Source organism: Thalassophryne amazonica, chromosome 5, assembly GCF_902500255.1.
Source record: "Thalassophryne amazonica chromosome 5, fThaAma1.1, whole genome shotgun sequence".
NCBI lineage: Eukaryota > Metazoa > Chordata > Actinopteri > Batrachoidiformes > Batrachoididae > Thalassophryne > Thalassophryne amazonica.
The window spans coordinates 128331464-128355258 of record NC_047107.1 but is presented as its reverse complement, the minus strand read 5'-3'; the positions used below and the strand labels follow the sequence as shown (position 1 = coordinate 128355258).

The following is a 23795-nucleotide window of genomic DNA, read 5'->3' as shown; positions in this document are numbered from 1 at the left end:
TGCGATCAGTTAAGCACACACGCAGCTGAGCGATCACTTGATTCAGCCTCACACACTCACAGCAGTGCGATCAGCTGTTATGAGCTCATGCACGGCGTAGCATTCATTCACTTGACATGACAGCTCATGCTGCAGCTCTGAGACAGATCATGGAGTTCATGACAGTGTTAAAGAGCTTTAATGTGGTGAGTTGGAATTTGGATCTGTGGATTTGACCGTTTAATTTGGGATGTTGACATCACAGACCTTCTTGGTTTCAGTGGATTTGATGTTGTCCTGCGGTTCTTTTAAGGTCATGGGGTCATGTAGTGGGTTCTGGTCAGTTCTTTTAGGGTCATGGGGTCATGTAGTGGGTTCTGGTCAGTTCTTTTAGTGTCATGGGGTCATGTAGTGGGTTCTGGTCAGTTCTTTTAGTGTCATGGGGTCATGTAGTGGGTTCTGGGTCAGTTCTTTTAGTGTCATGGGGTCATGTAGTGGGTTCTGGTCAGTTCTTTTAGTGTCATGGGGTCATGTAGTGGGTTCTGGTCAGTTCTTTTAGTGTCATGGGGTCATGTAGTGGGTTCTGGTCAGTTCTTTTAGTGTCATGGGGTCATGTAGTGGGTTCTGGTCAGTTCTTTTAGGGTCATGGGGTCATGTAGTGGGTTCTGGTCATCTTTGATGTCTGACTCTCAGCTTTGTAGTTTGTTTCTCTTTGTTTTCCTCTATTGGACCAAATGTCTTGGTGAAGTGGTTTAACCCACACAGCTCCAGTTTCTATGGGCACATCTTCATGTTTTTGGTTATTTAGGCTGTTCCAATTTTTCCAGAATTTCTTTGTTTTTATGGACTCTTCAGTAGAGTGTAGCTGCTTTCTATCATGTTGCTCTCGTACTGTGTTTTTGGTCCTGTTTGTCTGTAGTGAAGCCGTGTGTTGTGGTGGTCTGGATCTCTGTGTTTTTGGTTTGATATGTTTCTTAACTCCTTTCTGTTATTTTTACATTCCTTGCCAAACCATTTGTCCTGGTTTTGGGTGTTTTTGTCCTTTTTGTTTGGGGCTTTTAGATTTCCTAGTGAAGCTGAAAGGTCAAATATATCATTGAGGTTCAGATGTTTTTGTTTTTTGCTTGTTTGATTGTTTTCTTGTAGAAACTGGTCTATAATCGAGTGAATGTGTTGCTGTTTAATAGTGGTTTGGTATGTTTCTGTACTATGATAAAACTCAAATATAATGGATTCAGGTGGATCAGTCAATTCTGTTAGAATCGAAATCTGTTATATGTATAAAACTGGCAAAATCCGTTCTATGTATGTAACGGATTAGTTACAGTCAGGGGGCGCCGAATGATCTCTGCGGACTCCTGAATCAGGACCTGCCTAATTTAATGACCAGGTCAAAAATTCTTCTGAAAAAAATAAAGGCCTGCCTTAAATAAGCGACGAGTCCGTTAAAAAGATTACATTTGGTCGAGTCACTCTTTACTCTAGGTCCGCTGAGGAGTGGTACCTTAAAATCCTCTGCAGCTCTGTAACTTTGTGGCCATGCAGTGACATCAACATGTGTGACAATTTTAAAGTTTGCGCGTCGTGATGCAGTTTTTCTGGATTATGCTTTTTTCTGGATTTGTCCCTCAACGAGCTCGTCTTTTGACAATCATCTACTGTACCTCCAAATCAAGGTGTACTATTTCCCTCCATGAATTGCAGGTCATTTGAGTGTTATTTTCCAACTTCGTGTTGTTTGTCATACTTGCTGACTTTTCTGCAAAACGTTTTTGATCCAAACTGGCGTGCGAACTGCAAAAACCTTTAACATATGAAGGAGTGAAAAGTGACAAATCATAGCCTTGGCATCTCTGATTTAGCAGGTGCACGTCAGGCAACGGGTCCGTGTTTGAGCACGGTTTGAAAAAAATTAAACAGCCAGTCTTTTAATCACGGAAATACAGTCCCACGTTCCTCGAATCGGCGTGCATCAGCGCTGAATTTAATTTTGTACCTCTCTTACTGTGCACGTCAATCCAGGCTGCCTTGTCTGGTACATGCAAGGGTTTTTTTTTTTTTTATGGAAATGCATTGTGGTCGGACAGGACGTTTTGTCCGATGTGAGGGAAAATCCGTTATACAGAATCTGGTATATACAGTGTTTATTAAATGGAAAACCACACAAAAACATTGGAGCTTTTGTTTTTGTCCGGTGAGTGTGGATATCCGGTTTATACGATGACGGTTTAGACAAGTTTTACTGTATGTTCTTTCCATTTGTTTTGACAGTGTGTATTTTGGTTTGTTGATTTGGTGTTGATCTGTGGTTTTACTGTGATCTGATTGGGCTGTTAGTGGGTTGACTGTGGACGCTCTGAGAGACACCAGACTGAGCACAGTGATGAAGTCATCACCCAGGGATGAGCTGTAGGTTGTGTGTTTACTGTAGGAGTCCCCCGGACTCTGCCGTTGACTATGAACAGACCCAGTGAACCACAGAGTTGTAGGACTTGTAAAAAATGTTTGTTGGTTGTGTCTTGGAGGCAGATTGGGAAGATGATGTTTCTTCCTCCTGGTAGGTGTTTGTCCCCCTGGGTGCTGACGGTGCCGGGTCCTTGTCCTGTTCTTGCGTCTGAGGTCTCCACAGACTACACTGTGAGCTTGAACCTGGAAATGGTTCATTTCTTCCTCCAGGATGGAGAATATGTCTTCATTAAATCAAGGGGATTCGGTTGGAGGAATGTAGGTGGCACAGAGCAGGATATTTTTCTCAGTTTGTGTGAGTTTCTTATTTATTTCTAACCAAATGTAAAAAGTTTATTTTTTGATGAGCTTAATGGAGCGGGTCAGTTCTGATTTGTACCATATTAGTGAACCTTCTGAGTAGGGATGGGTATTGATAAGGTTTTATCGATATCGATGCCATTATCGATTCTGCTTATCGATCCGATTCCTTATCGATTCCCTTATCGATACCTCGAGAATTTTGTACTAAAAGTAGGCTTTACATGTTTTCTATGTATTTCCTTGAGTCTTAAAGTAAATAAATATGAAATCACTGTATCCTTGATGTCTGGACATAAATAAAAATAAACAAAATTGTGTTTCACTTTGAAGTTATTAATTCAGACTGGACTCTATCATTCTAACTTGACTCATCAGAGAGCCGTGCAGCGTTTGGAGCTGTGTGAACAGAACGGAGGATGATTCTCGTTTCTTTCTTGCAACAAGACAGGAGTCCCAGTTAGTAACTTTAATCTGCACAAAAGTGACTCACGATTGACATATTCAGGGATGAAAGTGATGAAAAACAAAAAAAGCTGAAACCCAAAATTACCCCCAACACCACCTGCACGAAAATGTTTGAATTTTAGAAGCTCTGAAATACAATCTGGGACTATTCCAGACAATAAACTGGAGTGAGTGCAGCATCCATTTAGGTGAGGAAAAAAATACAACTTTCCTTATTCAAATTCATTCCAGTAGTATTCTGCTCTTACGAGGATGCAGCAGTTTTCTAGTTTGGCAGATAGTTCTGGAGGAAATCACTGAAGAAATTAACACATTGAAAATATGGTTTGACCGAAACAAACTGTCATTAAACTTAAATAAGACAGGGATGAAGTGGAGGTGTAAGAGTCACTAGGTGTTCACAGGAAACACTTATTTATTTCTATATGTATTTATTTATTTATGTTAGTTGCTATTATATATTTTCTGTTGTGTTTCTATTCAGGTTCTTTTTGTCTCTTTCTCAAAAATTGTATATAATAATCATTAGATTATTAATATATAAGCAAAAATAAATGTAAGGAATATTACAATTTGAAAACAAATGCACCTGAATGTGATGACGGCTGCAAATGCTAAATGCTAACTTTTAACATTGAAAATGCCATAGACATGCTAACGCTTTTTTAACATGTTTGCGATGCAGTTAGCTTAAACTGCATTCACCTCACGGCAAAGCTAAATTGTGGTCGTGTCGCTGTGCCGCTGTCAGTCAGGTCTGATGCTGCTCCTCACCACATCCACTGTCCTGGATGACAGCCACTCAGAAGGATAACCAGTCCATCCCCACCTCAGGAGACTAGCCATCTGTCTTTTCTCTCTCTTCTGCTTCGTGTCTTGTACACACAGAAGGCCGGCCTTTATCCTCTCCTCCTCTATCTTGTTCTTCTTTGGTGTGTGTTGTTTTTAATTTGTAGTGTGTCTCTCTCTCTCTCTCTCTCTCTCTCTCTCTCTCTCTCTCTCTCTCTCAATCAATCAGAGATGTAGCGTGTGTGCTGGTGTGATCGCCGGACCATCATGCACCTCTTCCTGCTGCTGATTCTTCACGCCACAGCAGCCGACGGACAGGTCGACCCCGGTAAACCAAAATGTTGTCTTTAAAACTGAAGAAATACTGTTGACATTCTCTTGTTTTAAATGTATTTCCTCATTTCTTTTTTAAAATGACTGTATTTTAAATGTTTGTTGTCTGTATGGGCTAAAAAGTTGTTGAATATTGTGTTTGGTGGTTCTGAGCCCTCGGAGGGTCTGACTCGGGTTTGCGTTCCACAGAACACTGCCGCTATGCTTTGGGCATGGAGAATGGTCTGATTAAAGATGATGACCTCACAGCATCCAGCCAATGGTACGAGAGCACAGGACCACAGTACGCCAGGTCAGTGTGATGTCATTGCCACATGAAACCAGTTTCATGAAAATAATGCATTTTGATTTGACTTTTTTACTTTTCTGTCATTCTGCGTTCTTTGTACGACACAGTGTTCTTCTGACGTCATTTCCCTGTGGGCAGGCCTTGAGTGAGATGTGGTCCCGCCCTCTCGGCTGAATTCCTTTGTTTCACACGCTGCTGGAGACGGCGCGCGTTGCTTTATCAAAAATTTTTCTGGACCTGTGAGGAATATCCGAGTGGACACTATTTGAGAAATTAAGCTGGTTTTCGGTGAAAAGTTTAACGGCTGATGAGAGATTATGGGGTGTTTCTGTCGGTGTAAGGACTTCCCACAGAGCGGGATGTCGCGCAGCGCTTCCAGGCGCCGTCGTCGGCCTATTTCGAGCTGAAAACATCCTAATTTAAGGCTTAATTCACCCAGGACGTTGTGAGAGAACAGAGAAGATTCAGAAGAGGCCGGCATGAGGACTTTATGCGGACATTCCACTGTTTAAGGACATTTTTTAATGAAAGACGTGCGCGCAAATTCGCCGAGTCGTTTCCGTGACGACTCGGTGAATCTGTGTGCGCCGCGACAGGAAAAACACCTCCGTGTTGAAAACCATTTGTAAAATTGAGGCGGCTTTTGATGGTTTTCAACAAGTGAGTAACTGAGAAATTGTTGTGAAAGTGATGTGACACGGACCCACAACAGGGGGCGTTAATGAACGGACAATGGATAAGCCAAAAAGTAACAATTTAATGTTGTGAATCGCACAACAACGTACAGACAATAACAATATGGTGACTGTCAATCATACACCAGGTGACGTGTGGGCAGGCTCGACGATAGAAGACGCCTGGAGAGAGAAGAGCTGGATCCCCACACAGCTTCCACCACCAACGGAGCTGAAGAACACCGGAGCCGCCAAGCCCTGCGCCCCAGGTGGCCGCTGTCTTCAGCAGTCAGACCCGGTACTGCTGGCAGAGAACAAAGACAGTCCAGATGAGTGTGAGTTCGCACACTCAGTAATCCACAGTCTGTCTTAAGTAAAGGAGGGAAAACCTCCACCTCCAATCACACACACTCGTGCAGCTCCTGGTCAACCACTTATCTGAGTTGGGGTGTGAGGCGAAGCCGTCGCTGTCACACCAAACGCCAATCCTCCAGATAAGGAAACACTCCAGGAAAACGGCTGCAAATAGAAGTTCAGGTTAAACACACACAGTGTTAGTCAGCAGAGAAATTACCTGAATGGTAGTTGATTTCTCGGCGAGGAGGTGGAGTTGCAGTCCGGTCTTTGTAGTGGTGATGATGGGTGACAGCTTGTGTTGATTGTTGACAGCTGTCACCTCCAGCAAAGCCGACGCCCTCTCGTGCTTGAAGCCCGCACTTCAAGCAGGGCGCCATCTTGTGGTGGTGGGCCAGCAGTACCTCCTCTTCAGCGGCTCACACAACAGGACCCCCCCCTCAACGGGCGACTCCTGGCCCGACCAGGCTTGTCCGGGTGCCGCCGGTAGAAGTCGGCCAGGAGGGCCGGGTCCAGGATGAAGCTCCTCTTCACCCAGGAGCGTTCTTCGGGTCCATACCCCTCCCAGTCCACCAAATACTGGAACCCCCGGCCCTTCCGACGGACGTCCAGGAGCCGGCGCACGGTCCAAGCCGGCTCCCCGTCGATGATCCGGGCAGGAGGCGGCGCCGGTCCGGGGGTACAGAGGGGTGACACGTGGTGAGGTTTGATGTGGGACACATGGAAAACCGGGTGGATCCGCAGTGAAGCTGGCAGCTTCAGCTTCACTGCGGCTGGACTGAGGACCTTGAGGATGGGGAAAGGTCCGATGTATCTGTCCTTCAACTTTTGGGATTCCACTTGCAGGGGAATGTCCTTTGTGGAAAGCCAAACCTCCTGCCCAGGCTGGTACGCAGGGGCCGGGGCACGCCGGCGGTCTGCATGGTTCTTGGCCCTCATCCGGGCTTTGAGCAGGGCAGAGCGGGCGGTACGCCACACCCGACAGCACCTTCTCAGATGGGCCTGGACCGAGGGCACCCCGACCTCTCCCTCCACTAGCGGGAACAATGGTGGCTGGTACCCCAAACACACTTCAAATGGGGAGAGGCCGGTGGCAGACGAGACTTGGCTGTTATGAGCGTACTCGATCCAGGCCAGATGGTCACTCCAGGCCGTCGGGTGCGCGGTGGTCACGCAACGGAGAGCCTGCTCCAGTTCCTGGTTTGTCCGCTCTGCCTGCCCGTTCGTCTGGGGGTGGTACCCAGACGAGAGACTGACGGTGGCCCCCAGTTCCCTACAGAAACTCCGCCAGACCTGGGAGGAGAACTGAGGACCACGATCCGAGACAATGTCTGATGGAATCCCATGCAGACGCATGACGTGGTGGACCAGGAGGTCTGCAGTCTCCTGGGCCGTCGGGAGCTTCGGGAGGGCCACGAAGTGGGCCGCCTTGGAGAACCGGTCCACTATCGTTAGGATGGTGGTGTTTTCCTGGGACGGCGGGAGGCCCGTGACAAAGTCCAGGCCGATATGAGACCAGGGGCGACGAGGCACTGGCAGAGGCTGGAGGAGGCCTTGGGCCTTGTGATGGTCAGCTTTGCCCCTGGCGCAGGTGGTGCAGGCCTGGACATACTCCCGGACGTTGGCTTCCATAGACGCCCACCAGAAGCACTGCCGGACCACTGCCACGGTTCTTCGCACCCCTGGGTGACAGGAGAGCTTGGAACCGTGACAGAAGTCAAGGACCGCAGCCCTGGCCTCTGGTGGGACGTACAGTTTGTTCTTCGGACCGGTCCCCGGGTCTGGGCTCCGTGTCAGGGCCTCCCGGACGGTCTTCTCCACGTCCCAGGTAAGGGCGGCCACGACAGTGGACTCGGGGATGATGGTTTCAGGGGGGTCTGACAGCTCGGTCTTGACCTCCTCTTCGTGCACCCGGGACAGGGCATCGGATCGTTGGTTCTTTGTCCCGGGGCGGTAGGTGATCCGGAAGTCAAAACGCCCGAAGAACAGCGACCAGCGGGCTTGCCTGGGGTTCAGACGCTTCGCGGTCCGGATGTACTCCAGGTTCCGATGGTCCGTGAAAACTGTAAATGGTACCGATGCTCCCTCCAACAGGTGTCTCCACTCTTCAAGAGCCTCCTTCACCGCAAGAAGTTCCCGATTGTCGACGTCATAGTTCCGTTCAGCTTGGGTCAACCTGCGGGAAAAGTAGGCACATGGATGGAGAACCTTGTCGGACTCCCCGCTCTGGGATAGCACGGCTCCTATCCCTGAGTCAGAGGCATCCACTTCAACAACAAACTGGCGCTTGGGATCAGGCTGCACCAGAACCGGTGCAGTCGAGAACCGGCGTTTCAACTCCCTAAACGCGGCTTCGCACCGATCCGACCAGGTGAAGGGGACTTTTGTGGAGGTCAGGGCTGTCAGGGGGCTAACTACCTGACTGTAGCCCTTGATGAACCTCCGGTAGAAATTTGCAAAACCGAGGAACTGTTGTAGTTTCCTACGGTTCGTTGGTTGGGGCCAATCTCTCACCGCCGCAACCTTGGCCGGATCAGGGGCGACGGAGTTGGAGGAGATTATGAACCCCAAGAAGGACAAAGAAGTGCGGTGGAACTCACACTTCTCGCCCTTCACAAACAGCCGGTTCTCCAACAACCGCTGTAGGACCTGACGTACATGCTTAACATGGGTCTCAGGATCCGGAGAAAAGATGAGTATATCGTCTAGATATACGAAGACAAACCGATGCAGGAAGTCCCGCAAGACGTCATTAACCAATGCTTGGAACGTCGCGGGCGCATTGGTGAGGCCGAACGGCATGACCAGGTACTCAAAGTGACCTAACGGGGTGTTAAATGCCGTCTTCCACTCGTCTCCCTCCCGGATCCGAACCAGGTGATAAGCATTCCTAAGATCCAATTTTGTAAAATTTTGGGCTCCATGCAGGGGCGTGAACACTGAATCCAACAGAGGTAACGGGTATCGGTTGCGAACCGTGATCTCGTTCAGCCCTCTGTAATCAATGCATGGACGGAGTCCGCCGTCCTTCTTGCCCACAAAAAAGAAACCAGCACCCATCGGGGAGGTGGAGTTCCGGATCAACCCGGCAGCTAACGAGTCCCGGATGTAGGTCTCCATTGATTCGCGTTCCGGACGTGAGAGGTTGTACAGCCTGCTGGACGGGTACTCAGCACCCGGTATCAAATCAATGGCACAATCGTACGGACGGTGCGGGGGAAGCGTGAGTGCCAGATCCTTGCTGAAGACGTCAGCAAGGTCATGGTACTCGGCTGGCACCGCCGCCAGATTGGGGGGGACTAAAACCTCCTCCTTAGCTGTCACACCGGGTGGAACCGAGGATCCTAAACACTCTCGGTGGCAGGTTTCGCTCCACTGAACCACAACCCCAGACGGCCAATCAATCTGGGGATTGTGTTTTAACACCCATGGAAAACCCAAAATCACTCGGGAGGTAGAAGGTGTTACATAAAACACAATCTCCTCCCTGTGATTCCCAGACACCACCAATGTCACTGGCTGAGTCTGGTGTGTGATTAGTGGAAGAAGGGTGCCATCTAGTGCCCGCACCGACAATGGTGACGGTAAGGCCACTAGAGGGAGCCCAACCTCCTTTGCCCATCTGCTATCCAGCAGATTTCCCTCCGACCCCGTGTCCACCAGTGCTGGGGCGTGAAGGGTTAAATCCTCACTCAGGATCGTGACTGGGATTCGTGCAGATTTACGGGGTCTCCCCGCGTGGGTATTGTGACCCACCCTTAGCCCAGTCTCTAAGGACGAGTGCTGCTGTTTTGATCGTTTGGGGCATTCTCTCTGTGTGTGCTCAGTAGAGCTGCAGAGAAAACACTCTCCACGGATCAGCCTCCTTTGTCTCTGATCTGATCGTTTTTTGGCCCTGCTCGTTTCCATAGCAACGTCAGCAGGGGGAGCTGTTGTCACGTGGAGAGCCCTGGCAGTGGAGCGTGGGGAAGTCGGCTCCCTTTCAGACCCGGGAGGAAGAGGGACGGCTTGTGCCTGACCACGCCCTTCGTCTCGCTCCCGTCGGTGTTCTGTTAATCGGTTGTCTAACCGTATAACCAGGTCGATAAGCCCGTCTAAATCCCGCGGCTCGTCCTTCGCCACCAGGTGCTCCTTAAGAACCAGAGACAGTCCGTTTACAAAGGTGGCGCGGAGCGCAACAGCATTCCAGCCGGCTCGCACTGCCGCGATGCGGAAGTCGACTGCATACTTAGCTGCACTCCGACGCCCCTGCCGTATCGACAGCAGCACACTTGAAGCGGTCTCGCCTCTATGAGGGTGATCGAACACCTGTCTGAACTCCCTCACAAACTCAGTATAAACCATTAGGAGCCGTGAATTCTGCTCCCAAAGCGCCGTAGCCCAGGCGCGTGCCTCTCCTCGAAGCAAATTTATAACGTAAGCCACCCGGCTGGCGTCTGCCGCGTACATGACGGGACGCTGTGAAAAGACGAGCGAGCACTGCATCAAGAAGTCCGCACACGTCTCCACACAGCCTCCGTACGGCTCCGGAGGGCTTATGTATGCTTCAGGGGAAGGTGGGGGGGGTCGTTGAACGACCAGCGGAATGTCTGTTTCTGGCACACGATCAGCAGGAGGAGGTGCTGCAGCAGCGCCCTGAGCACGCGCTTCCACCTGGGCGGTGAGAACCTCTATCCTGCGATTGAGAACACTGCTCTGCTCGGTAACTAAGTCCAACCGAGCGGCGAAGGCGGTTAAGATGTGCTGCAGCTCACCCAACACGCCTCCTGCCTGTGCACCTCGCTCTCCCATTGGCTGTTCAAGCGATGGTTGACGCCCCTCGGGATCCATGACGCTGGCCGAGAAATCCTGTTGTGAAAGTGACGTGACACGGACCCACAACAGGGGGCGTTAATGAACGGACAATGGATAAGCCAAAAAGTAACAATTTAATGTTGTGAATCGCACAACAACGTACAGACAATAACAATATGGTGACTGTCAGTCATACACCAGGTGACCTGTGTGCAGGCTCGACTATAGAAGACGCCTGGAGAGAGAAGAGCCGGATCCCCACACAGCTTCCACCACCAACGGAGCTGAAGAACACCGGAGCCGCCAAGCCCTGCGCCCCAGGTGGCCGCTGTCTTCAGCAGTCAGACCCGGTACTGCTGGCAGAGAACAAAGACAGTCCAGATGAGTGTGAGTTCGCACACTCAGTAATCCACAGTCTGTCTTAAGTAAAGGAGGGAAAACCTCCACCTCCAATCACACACACTCGTGCAGCTCCTGGTCAACCACTTATCTGAGTTGGGGTGTGAGGCGAAGCCGTCGCTGTCACACCAAACGCCAATCCTCCAGATAAGGAAACACTCCAGGAAAACGGCTGCAAATAGAAGTTCAGGTTAAACACACACAGTGTTAGTCAGCAGAGAAATTACCTGAATGGTAGTTGATTTCTCGGCGAGGAGGTGGAGTTGCAGTCCGGTCTTTGTAGTGGTGATGATGGGTGACAGCTTGTGTTGATTGTCGACAGCTGTCACCTCCAGCAAAGCCGACGCCCTCTCGTGCTTGAAGCCCGCACTTCAAGCAGGGCGCCATCTTGTGGTGGTGGGCCAGCAGTACCTCCTCTTCAGCGGCCCACACAACAGAAATTGTTTAACAGCTTGGGCATGTTCCAACTTGCCCGTTAAGGTTTCCAACGGAGGTGTTTTTCCTGTCGCGACCCCCCGCAGTCGGGTCCAGCCCGACATGCGACTCTGCGCGCACGTTCTTTCATTACAAAATGTCACAATGGAATGTCCGAATAAACTCCTCATGCCGACTTCTTCTGAAAGTTCTCTGTTCTCTGACGACTTACTGGGTCAACAGAGCCTGAAATGTGGAAGTTTTCAACTTGAAACGGCGAGACACTGCCGCCTCGAAGCGCAGATCGCCATCAGGCACCGTGGGCCGTCCTTAAAGCGACACTACCAGACCAAAATCTCTCATCAGCCGTTAAAATTTTTACCGAAAACCAGCTGAATTTATCGAATGGTGTCCACTCAGTTGTGCCTTACAGTTTTTGAAAAAATTTTGATCAAACAAAGCAACAGTCTCTGAGCCATTCCTAAACAATGAAAAAACGACGAGAGGGTGGGTGACTCCTCACTCAAAGACTGCCCACAGGCGAATGACGTAACCGACAGGCGTGAAAAAACTCTCGCATGCCCACGAGGGTTCAAGCATGTCTGATGTAATCACACGTGATTTAAATCCATATGGTTTTTGAAAAAAATAATAAGGTCGGATACTTTTCTAATAGACCTCGTACATCAGACTAGAATTAGTAAGAGACAGTAACATTCTCAGTCATAAAAAAACTAATTACTTCATTTTAGCCAAAGCATGAGCAGGTTTCAGCCAGCAGATTCTTTAAAATATGCTTAAAATTTCCTGTCGACACAAAGGTGCTCAGTTTTAATGCCTTTTGAATCTCGTTCCAGTCTTTTGCTGCAGCATAAGTAAAGGATAGTTCTCCATATTTGATTTGATTTTAGGTACATTGAGCAAGATGAGTTGGGCTGAGCATGTACTATATGGAGTTACAGAAACTTGCAGTAAATTACTAAGATAAGGTGGAGACAGACCTAATAGACATTTATAAATAAACACATACCAGTGGAACTTCCTTCGGTTTTGTAAAGATGACTATGAATACAGGTTACAGTAGTGTGTATGAATGAAAAGAGGCATTTGTTATAAAACGTAAGGCAGAGTGGTACAGATATAGTGGTAATATTAATAATAGCAACAATAGTGTGTATATTATAACAAGAACCTAAACAATTTATAAATACATAAATAATAAATGCCAGCTACCTATTTTTAAAACACTACCCAATCTAGAGCCTGTGGATCCCCACCACCAACACACTAGTTTTAAGACTGTGTCCCAAAATTCCTCACCAACATCCTCAAAATAAACGTTGTAGATGTCAAACAAATGTTTTATGTGTCTGTTATTTTAAATAGGAAGGACGTGCTGCTGGCTCTCTGTTGGACTACGTAGGCCCGTCTCACAGAGCAGTGCTGAATAAGCCAGTTTCGTGTTTCTCAGTGCGCATGTGCGGAGAGATCTTAACACTTCCAGGTCACAGGTCAACGCATATAAACAGACTGCCGATGCCGTTCATGCTGGTAAGAAGAGTGTTTTTGAAGCAACATAACAGCTGAAAGAGCTGAAAGAAGTCACGGTGTGGACAGAAAACACTATGGGACATTTCTAAAGTCACTAGTTGGACCACGTCGGCTCCGTTCTATGATGAGAGGCTGTGAACACTTTACCGTGCAAGACCTGTTTTTTTTTTTTTTTTTTTAAAGTGTGTAGTTCTCACACTCTCCTTAGAACAACTAAAGTTTAAACTGTTGCATGTATTTATGTTTAACATTGTTAATTATGTCATGGTTATTTTTCTCTTTGTATGTATCAGCTTTTCACTTATGCAAACACCATCATAAAGGGAGCTTTTTTCCTTATTTAATATATCTAAAAAGATATCTAAGAAACAGACAAGAGAAATTAAAGTGTTTTATTGTCAATACATTGAGAGTCACATTTGTAACATTATGTCATTGAAATCAGAAGCTTCTTTTACCTTCAGACTAGAGGTCAAAATTTTTTACAATCCTGGTGTTTACTGTAGTTATGCTGCAAAAAGGTGGGGGATTGACCACAAATGTAAGGTTGATGTAAAAGTCTAATGTTTTTCACTCCCCCCCAGAAATAATGTGAACTTGATGCACTGTGACAAACTGCACATCCCTCCTCCCAGCTCAGGCTTTGATCAACAAACTGCTGCTGATGTTGCAGACGAGAAAAATTGCAAATGCCAGGATTGATGTTGAACGGGCTGTTGGGAGGATGAAACGTGCCAATTCCTCTTGTTCCAGTCCTGGATGACACTGTGTTCGTCTGTGCAGCTCTTTGCAGTTTGTTGCCCCTTCTGTGCTGAGAGTTTACACACTATAATAATTAACAAATGACAACATATGTTACCAAAAAATATAGATATGTTTCTCATAGGAATAGTATGTGATAAGCAATGTTATTTAAATGACATTCAGCCTTGTGATTTTAAAATGGCCAGGTTTTACTACACAGCCATTGGTCAGTTTACAGTCATGGAACAGAAAATTTATTGGTGACTAAATGTGACTACAAGATACATTCATTAAAAATGCTCTTATCCCACAAAGGTTTGTCTTTTTGATATGTTTCATACTTACTTGGCACACTGAATGTGACAGGTAGTGGTTTACAGTCCAACATATATTTTGGGGCCCTTTTCATTGCAACTCTTGAGTTAATGTTTTCTTATTAGCACCAAACACATTTAACCCCTTAACGCCTGAATTTATATAGCTGTATATAAAAAAATGTTTTGTGTGTGTTTTTGCCTTTAAGTAGATGGTAAATAATGTTGAGATTATTAATTTCACTTTTGCACAAAAAATAAATAGTAATTTTGGTATTTTGGTAATAATTAATGTTATAATAATAATAATAATGGTATGTTGCAAATTTGCAACAGGCATACTGGTCAATTTGGTAAGTTGCATATTTGAGTCAAATATTGTAGCATACGAGGGCTGTCAATAAAGTAACGGTCCTTTTTATTTTTTTCAAAAACTATATGGATTTCATTCATATGTTTTTACGTCAGACATGCTTGAACCCTCGTGCGCATGCATGAGTTTTTCCACGCCTGTCGGTGACGTCATTCGCCTGTGAGCACTCCTTGTGGGAGGAGTCGTCCAGTCCCTCGTCGGAATTCCTTTGTCTGAGAAGTTGCTGAGAGACTGGCGCTTTGTTTGATCAAACTTTTTTCTAAACCTGTGAGACACATCGAAGTGGACACGGTTCGAAAAATTAAGCTGGTTTTCAGTGAAAATTTTAACGGCTGATGAGAGATTTTGAGGTGATTCTGTCGCTTTAAGGACTTTTCACGGTGCGAGACGTCGCTCAGCGCTCTCAGCCGCCGTCGTCAGCCTGTTTCAAGCTGAAAACCTCAACATTTCAGGCTCTATTGATCCAGGACGTCGTGAGAGAACAGAGAAGTTTCAGAAGAAGTCGGTTTCAGCATTTTATCCGGATATTCCACTGTTAAAGGAGCTTTTTTTAATGAAAGACGTGCGGACGGGTCCGTGCGTCGGGACGCAGCCGGCGCGGTGCGGCGCGGCGCCACAGGAAAAACACCTCCGTGTTGATAACCATTTGTAAAATCCAGGCGGCTTTTGATGGCTTTCAGTGGAGTGAGTATATGAGAAATTGTTTAACAGCTGGACATGTTCCAACTTGTCCTTAAGGCTTCCAACAGAGGTGTTTTTCCTGTGGCGGAGCGTCACGGCGGCTGCGAGCCGACGCTGCAATCCGTCCGCACGTCTTTCATTAAAAAAAATCTCCTTTAACAGTGGAATATCCAGATAAAATGCTGAAACCGACTTCTTCTGAAACTTCTCTGTTCTCTCACGACGTCCTGGATCAATAGAGCCTGAAATGTGGAGGTTTTCAGCTTGAAACAGGCTGACGACGGCGCCTGGGAGCGCTGCACGACGTCTCGCTCCGGGGGAAGTCCTTAAAGCGACAGTATCACCTCAAAATCTCTCATCAGCCGTTAAAATTTTCACTGAAAACCAGCTTAATTTTTCGAACCGTGTCCACTTCGATGTGTCTCACAGGTTTAGAAAAAATTTTGATCAAACAAAGCGCCAGTCTCTCAGCAACTTCTCAGACAAAGGAATTCCGACAAGGGGCTGGACGACTCCTCCCACAAGGAGTGCTCACAGGCGAATGACGTCACCGACAAGCGTGGAAAAACTCACGCATGCGCACGAGGGTTCAAGCATGTCTGACGTAAAAACATATGAATGAAATCCATATAGTTTTTGAAAAAAATAAAAAGGACCTATACTTTATTGACAGACCTCGTATATGCGACAATAGGCATTAAGGGGTTAATTCTCTCTAACTTGAACTGATCTAACTGTGCCGTCTGTTTAGAGTTCAGCTTCTCTTAATCATTTTGAAGTAACTTCAACTGGAGTGACGACTGTTCTTACGTGTCGTGAACTTTATTTCTGGTAATATTTTGATTTTTGTTTGTGAGTTGTCGAGCTTCCTACCGTGTGTACTTTTCTGTGTGACGTCAGCCACGACACGCGTGCAGAAGGAAAATAAAAAAATATTAGAAGTGCCCGCCTGTGATAAGATTCATCTATACATCTCTTATAAATCTCTTATAAACTTACTGAGTGAACCATTCGGGAGGTCGGCGAGTGGACCGAGTCAGACGACGGTGTCGACTGTCAGTAAACTGATCTGCTCTGAGTCGTTTCTCCTCTTTTTCCGTGGGTTTTACCGGCACACTGAAGAACTGAGCCCCGCACACTGAAGCTCAAAGCTCCTCCACTCTCCCTGTCACTGATAAACCCTTTGCACAAAGAAACTGCTGTAATCGTTCACATTTCTACAGACAGGCTTGACCGTATGTCGCCACCATGATCCTGGGAATGCACAATGTTTATATGCATTGACCTTTGAACTTACCCAGCAGCTCCTGCAACACTCGAAACTGGCTTATTCATTTGTTAACTAACATGTAAAGCTAACGACTCTTTAAACACGTGAAGTGAATTTGTGTGTGTATGTGTAGGTTGAATCGCGAGGAGGGGGACGGCGCCTGGTGTCCTAAGGGACAGCTGGAACCTGCAGACAATCAGTACCTGCAGGTTTGTACATTTTTACACTCACTGGACAGTAAAATTATCACAGTAACATATTTCAATAAAATGCTAATGGAGTTAGCATTTTTAGCAGCTATCGTAGCTTCTTAACATTTTCAATTTCAATTTTTCAATTTATTTTCATTTATATAGCGCCAAATCACAACAGAGTTGCCTCAAAGCGCTTCACACAGGTAAGGTCTAACCTTACCAACCCCCAGAGCAACAGTAGTAAGGAAAAACTCCCTCTGAGGAAGAAACCTCAAGCAGACCAGACTCAAAGGGGTGACCCTCTGCTTGGGCCATGATGCAGACATAAATTACTGAACAATTCACAGAACAATTCACGGACGAATATACAACCCCTGGCAAAAATTATGGAATCACCAGCCTCAGAGGATGTTCATTCAGTTGTTTAATTTTGTAGAAAAAAAGCAGATCACAGACATGACACAAAACTAAAGTAATTTCAAATGGCAACATTCTGGCTTTAAGAAACACTATAAGAAATCAAGAAAAAAAGATTGTGGCAGTCAGTAACTGTTACTTTTTTAGACCAAGCAGAGGAAAAAAATATGGAATCACTCAATTCTGAGGAATAAATTATGGAATCACCCTGTAAATTTTCATCCCCAAAACTAACACCTGCATCAAATCAGATCTGCTCGTTAGTCTGCATCTAAAAAGGAGTGATCACACCTTGGAGAGCTGTTGCACCAAGTGGACTGACATGAATCATGGCTCCAACACGAGAGATGTCAATTGAAACAAAGGAGAGGATTATCAAACTCTTAAAAGAGGGTAAATCACGCAATGTTGCAAAAAAATGTTGGTTGTTCACAGTCAGCTGTGTCCAAACTCTGGACCAAATACAAACAACATGGGAAGGTTGTTAAAGGCAAACATACTGGTAGACCAAGGAAGACATCAAAGCATCAAGACAGAAAACTTAAAGCAATATGTCTCAAAAATCGAAAAATGCACAACAAAACAAACGAGGAACGAATGGGAGGAAACTGGAGTCAACGTCTGTCACCGAACTGTAAGAAACCGCCTAAAGGAAATGGGATTTACATACAGAAAAGCTAAAGGAAAGCCATCATTAACACCTAAACAGAAAAAAACAAGGTTACAATGGGCTAAGGAAAAGCAATCGTGGACTGTGGATGACTGGATGAAAGTCATATTCAGTGATGAATCTCGAATCTACATTGGGCAAGGTGATGATGCTGGAACTTTTGTTTGGTGCCGTTCCAATGGGATTTATAAAGATGACTGCATGAAGAGAACATGTAAATTTCCACAGTCATTGATGATATGGGGCTGCATGTCAGGTAAAGGCACTGGGGAGATGGCTGTCATTACATCATCAATAAATGCACAAGTTTATGTTGATATTTTGGACAATTGAAAGGATGTTTGGGGATGATGAAATCATTTTTCAAGATGATAATGCATCTTGCCATAGAGCAAAAACTGTGAAAACATTCCTTGCAAAAAGACACATAGGGTCAATGTCAACGAGCAGATGTGATTTGATGCAGGTGTTAGTTTTGGGGATGAAAATTTACAGGGTGATTCCATAATTTTTTCCTCAGAATTGAGTGATTCCATATTTTTTTCCTCTGCTTGGTCTAAAAAAGTAACAGTTACTGACTACCACAATTTCTTATAGTGTTTCTTAAAGCCAGAAAGTTGCCATTTGAAATGACTTTAGTTTTGTGTCATGTCTGTGATCTGCTTTTTTTTCTACAAAATTAAACAACTGAATGAACATCCTCTGAGGTCGGTGATTCCATAATTTTTGCCAGGGGTTGTACAAGAAATGCTATTGGCGCACAGGACAGGAGGATCGCCAACATGAATACATCTCCCATCTCTGTATGGAGCTGCACCTTAAACAGAGAGAAAAAACAGAATCAGGCAACAGAAAGACAAAAAAAAATACTGTATAATTTGTCAGCATTAAACAACAAGAAAAACAGAGAAATACTAAGGTGATCGCCGGGCACTAGCCCTAAACTTCACTAAAAGAGCCAGAATTTAGGTGAAGTTGAGGCCGTGGCCTGCTCCAATTATTAATAACATGAATTAAAAGAGTAAAAAGCATAAAATAAAACTGTACCAGTATGCTAGCCATATGAAAGGGAAAAGAAGTGCGTCTTAAGTTTGGACTTGAAAGTCACAGAATCTGACTGTTTTATTGATGCAGGGAGATCATTCCACAGAACAGGGGCACGATAAGAGAAAGCTCTGTGACCCGCAGACTTCTTATTCACCTTAGGGACACAAAGTAGTCCTGCACCCTGAGAACGTAAAGCCCGGGCCGGTACATAAGGTTTAATTAGGTCAGCTAGGTAGGGAGGTGCCAGTCCATGAATAATTTTATAGGTTAGTAGCAGAACCTTAAAATCTGATCTCACTGGGACAGGAAGCCAGTGAAGGGATGCCAAAATGGGTGTAATGTTGTTGAACTTTCTGCTTCGTGTCAAAAGTCTGGCTGCAGCATTTTGAACCAATTGGAGACCCCTAATGCTAGACTGTGGTAAACCAGAAAATAGAACATTGCAGTAGTCCAATCTAGAAGAGATAAATGCATGGATCAGGGCCTCAGCATCAGCCATAGACAGGATGGGAAGAATCTTCGCTATATTTCGCAGGTGCAAGAAAGCAATCCTAGTAATATTTCTAATGTGGAGGCCAAAGGACAATGAAGGATCAAAAATTACCCCAAGGTTCCTCACTTTGTCAGTGTGACGTATGACACACGAGCCGAGGCTGAGCGTTAACTGGTCAAATTGATGCCGATGTCTCACTGGACCAAGAACCATCATTTCAGTCTTATCAGAGTTTAAAAGTAGGAAGTTTCTAGACATCCAACTTCTCACTGCTGCAAGGCAATCTTCTAAGGATTTTATGTGAACAAGATTACCAGCAGTTATTGGCATGTATAACTGAGTATCATCTGCATAGCAGTGAAAGGTAATCCCAAAACGCCGCAATATGTGCCCAAGGGGTGTTATATACGTAAAGGGAGAAAAGCAGGGGGCCTAAGACAGACCCCTGTGGAACCCCAAATTTCATGTCAGTAAGGTTAGAGGTAGTGTTACTGTACAAAACACAGTGAGAACGACTGGTCAAGTATGACGTCAGCCATGCAAGGGCACGCCCAGTAATCCCAAAATGATTTTCCAGCCTATCAAGTAGAATTTGATGATCCACTGTATCTAACAGCAACAGAACCGTAGTGGTGTCCGAATCCATTGGAAGCAGAAGATCATTCACCACTTTAGTGACAGCCGTCTCTGTGGAATGATATTTTCTAAAAGCAAACTGCAGTGGCTCAAAGAGATTACTCTCAGTAAGATAGTCTACGAGCTGCCATGACACCACTTTTTCCAGAATTTTAGAGAAAAATGATAGATTTGATATCGGCCGATAGTTTGTCAATACTCTAGGGCAGGGGTGGGCATCGAGGGCCGAGACACTGCAGGTTTTCCATGTAAACAATCACCTCAGCAGGTGGGTTGCTGATGAGCTTCTGCTCTGAACATAAACACCTGGTTGTCAATGAAATCACCTGCTGAGACACCTGATCATTAATGAAATCACCTGCTGAGGCGATTGGTTGCACGGAAAACCTGCAGTGTCTCGGCCCTTTATGGCACATGATTGCCCACCCCTGTTCTAGGGTCAAGATTAGGTTTCTTAAGTAATGGTTTAATCACTGCAGATTTGAAACGTTTAGGAACAGATCCAGAAGTTAAAGAAAGATTAATAATTTCCAGCGCAGTCGGCCCAAGAGTGGACCACAGGTCTTTAAACAGTTTTGTTGGTATAGGATCAAATAAACAGGTTGTGCTTTTTGTTGACATTATGAGTTTTGTTAGCATGCCTAGTGAGATACTATCAAATTCTGTAAATCTAGGTAATACCTCAGTAGTGGCACCCACCTCAGTAGCAGGGTGTAGTGGCTTGATTAAGGCATGCCGGGATATGTTTAACCTGATGTCTTCTATTTTCTTCCCAAAGTAATCCAGGGAATCTTGTGCTGTAAAAGGAGAGCGAACTACAGGTGGTTGTCCATGCAAAAGTGTTGCCACCGTGTCAAACAAGAACTTTGAGTTATGCTTGTTTTTGTTGATCAAATCAGAGTAGTAGGTCCACTTTGTAGCTAATAATGCATGTTTATAATCTAAGATAGCATCACGCCACGCAAGGTGAAATACTTCTAATTTTGAACAACGCCATTTCCATTCTAGACCTGTTGCTTTATGCTTGAGGTCATGCAGATAATTGAACCAAGGTGACTGTGATTTGGGGGAGCGCAGTATTAACACAGGTGGTGCAATCATGTCGAGTGTAGTTTTGAGCACTGAGTTTAAACTATCCACAAGTCTGTCTACTGTCAAATGTGAAGCTAAGACATCAGGCTTTGAGTTCAGTCTTAGTTGAGGAGTTGATGCATCGCCGTAAAGATATATAAGGTTGTTGTTCCACTAAACACGGCAGCGAAACTGTAAACTTAATAAGTGAGTGGTCAGACCCCACTGATGTAAAAGGCATGATGTCAATATTCGTGACAGCAATACCACGTGCGAGAACCAGATCCAGGGTATTTCCACTAATGTGCGTCGAATCCCGAATGCATTGCCGAAATCCTAATGCATCCACAATTTCCATAAATGATTTGCAGAGGAGATCAGAAGGCTTATTTATATGAATGTTAAAGTCACCAATGATCCGAATGTTATCTACACTAGTTGACAAGTTAGAGATGAACGCACCAAATTCATCTAAGAATTCAGAATATGGGCTAGGAGGCCTATATACAGTGACAAAGTAATACGACTGATTTTTATTCTTCTGACCTTGGCAATGTGTAATATCCTGAGCAGAGCGGAGAATCAGATGCTCAAATGAGTGATATTTGTAACCCCCAACAGCTAATAAGCTAAATGTAGATTTATTAATAAGAGCAACACCCCCACCTTGCTTCGCATCACTAGGGACGTGACTAAATGTATATGCTGGTGGGCAGGCCTCATTTAAGGGGAGGACAGCTGTAGGTTTAAGTCAGGTTTCACATAGCCCAATCATATCTAAGTGATGATCAATGATTTTGAGGACAGTGATCTTATGTTAATGAGGACCTCAGTGGGGTTGACAGTTGAACTGTTTGGGTTTAGGGGTGGTTCCAAAGTAGCATATATAAGATGCCTAGAAGTAGGTTTGGGTTTAAGACATTCCACGTGCGTTGTAGGTAGCAGACATGAAATTTTTGCTATTGCTGGCCATCCTCAATTTCAACATCATCCAATATAGTAATGGGTATTAAGTTTGGAAATCATATCCCTCTATGATTTTTATGGACACGACTACGGAAGCAGGCCACAGTCTCAACTTAACTCAACTTGTTAATCCAACTGGATTAACATCAAGTCGTTAATCCACAATTACTGAGAAAATGTGTGTCGTAATTTTTAATGACCACCTCAAAGTAAATCCCTTATGAGAAACACCACTGAGCCCCCGACAATATGATGTAATAAACACCTGAACCGGTTGGCCTGTTAGCTGAGCTTCTCAGGGTGTGGGCTTCATTTGTCCCGCCCAGGTCATGGATTGTGTTGCCCATGCTCCACCTCTTTAGTAATATATGGGCTGCAGAAACGCACACAGACCGACAGACACACATACTGAACTACAAATGTGTAGTTCAAAACCAGGAGATGAGACTCTGAAGACATGAACACAAAGACAACTGACATACCGGCCCCACACGACAGAGACACACAAACACTAAGCAGATAGGGCCCAGAGGCATGCACACACACACACACACACACACGTACTAAACTAAATTTTGTCAGTTTAGTGAAAGCTGGGTGGCACTCTAGCTTTAAAAAAGTTTTTTTTTTTTTTTTTTTTGGTCAGGTATTTCAGAAAGTTAAGTTTTTATATATATTTAAATCTCATTACATAAAAACTAAAATGTTTTTTTTTTTAGCATTAAAATTTTAATTATGGTAATTTTGGCCTACAGCATAAAATGTTTTAATATGTTTGTCTCAAAATAAATAAGTAGGAATTTTATGTTGAGAAATCCTCAGAAATAATCTCAGTACTTGATGTGCTCATACTTGTAGCAGCCTGCAGTTGAATCTGTTTTGAGAAGCCTGTGTTGTCCTGCAGGTGGACCTGGGCAGACTCACCTTTCTGACAGGGGTCGCCACTCAGGGACGCTACATCAGGAACAATGGAAACGAGTTCGCCCGATTTTACCGCCTCAACTACAGCAGAGACGGCCTGCAGTGGAAGACCTGGAGAAACCGGCTGGGAAACCAGGTGGGTCAGCGAAACATGTCACATCAACATTTAAACGAGACAGGAAACAGTGAGGAAAATGAGGCAGGAAGAGAAAGGCAGCGGCACAAAGAACGGGGGAAGCCTGATGGAGTGATGACGTTTTCCCCGGAGAATCGAGCGGGAGAAAGAATAATCATGTTTCATTCTTATGCGAGGAAATAACCTTTATATGCCTCGGAGGCCCCTCGGGGTTCCAGCTCCGACGACACCAGCCCAGATTTTGTTATTGTTCATATTCAACAAGATTTCCTGCTCATACAGTCAGGAGGCGGAAACAAATGAACGCTGGCTCGTTGTTGGCCTCATTTCCACATTCACCCAGTGACAACAGGAATGAGGTGGAAAAAAAAACAAAACAGTTTATTGGCGTGGCAACATTTGATCTAAAATAGACAAACAATTTAGTTAACATTTTTAAATGACACAAGGAACAAATGAGTAAAAATGCTTCCATGTGTAATTTGGTAACAGATTATTACAGCTGTGAGGTGGGAACAAATATGTCAAACTCACTTTAAAAAACAGTAACCTGTCAAATAAGGAAACAAATGTGTAAAAACTTTTCCATTTTTAAACTGAAATACTCTGACCCAGCACTTTTTAAATCAAACCTCAAGGCTTATTTGTTTAAAATGGCTTTCAACACCTGGTGGCGCTGTGACTTGTTTTGTTTGTATTTGTCATTAGAACCAAAAAGTGTAAACAAATGTGTAAAAACTGACCCTTTTTCTTTTCTTTTTTTACTGGAACAAATTGAAAATTTTGTAAAATGTAGCCACATTTTTTTTACCCATCATAAGGAAACTAATAAATCTCCCATGTTTCAAATAATATCTTCTTTCGGCTGCTCCCATTAGGGGGCGCTACAGCAGATCAATTGTTTCCATCGCACCCTGTCCTCTGGATCTTCCTCTGTTTCACCAACCACCTGCATGTCCCCCCTCAGCACATCCCTGATGACTCCATCCTCAGCATCCTTCTCCCTATATACCCTGGATTCCTCCTCTGCACATGTCCAAACATCTCAGTCT

The 23795-nt window shown here is 45.1% G+C and overlaps 1 protein-coding gene across 1 annotated transcript in view; it reads left to right on the top strand.

Moving 5' to 3' along the window:
• Nucleotides 1-23795, top strand: part of LOC117511316 (discoidin domain-containing receptor 2-like) — a 126897-nt gene that overhangs the window by 58201 nt on the left and 44901 nt on the right. The window contains 4 exon segments of the mRNA XM_034171343.1: nt 4232-4330; nt 4525-4627; nt 16326-16401; nt 22591-22743. Coding sequence (XP_034027234.1) covers nt 4270-4330; nt 4525-4627; nt 16326-16401; nt 22591-22743 — 393 coding nt within the window. The 5' untranslated portion in view covers nt 4232-4269.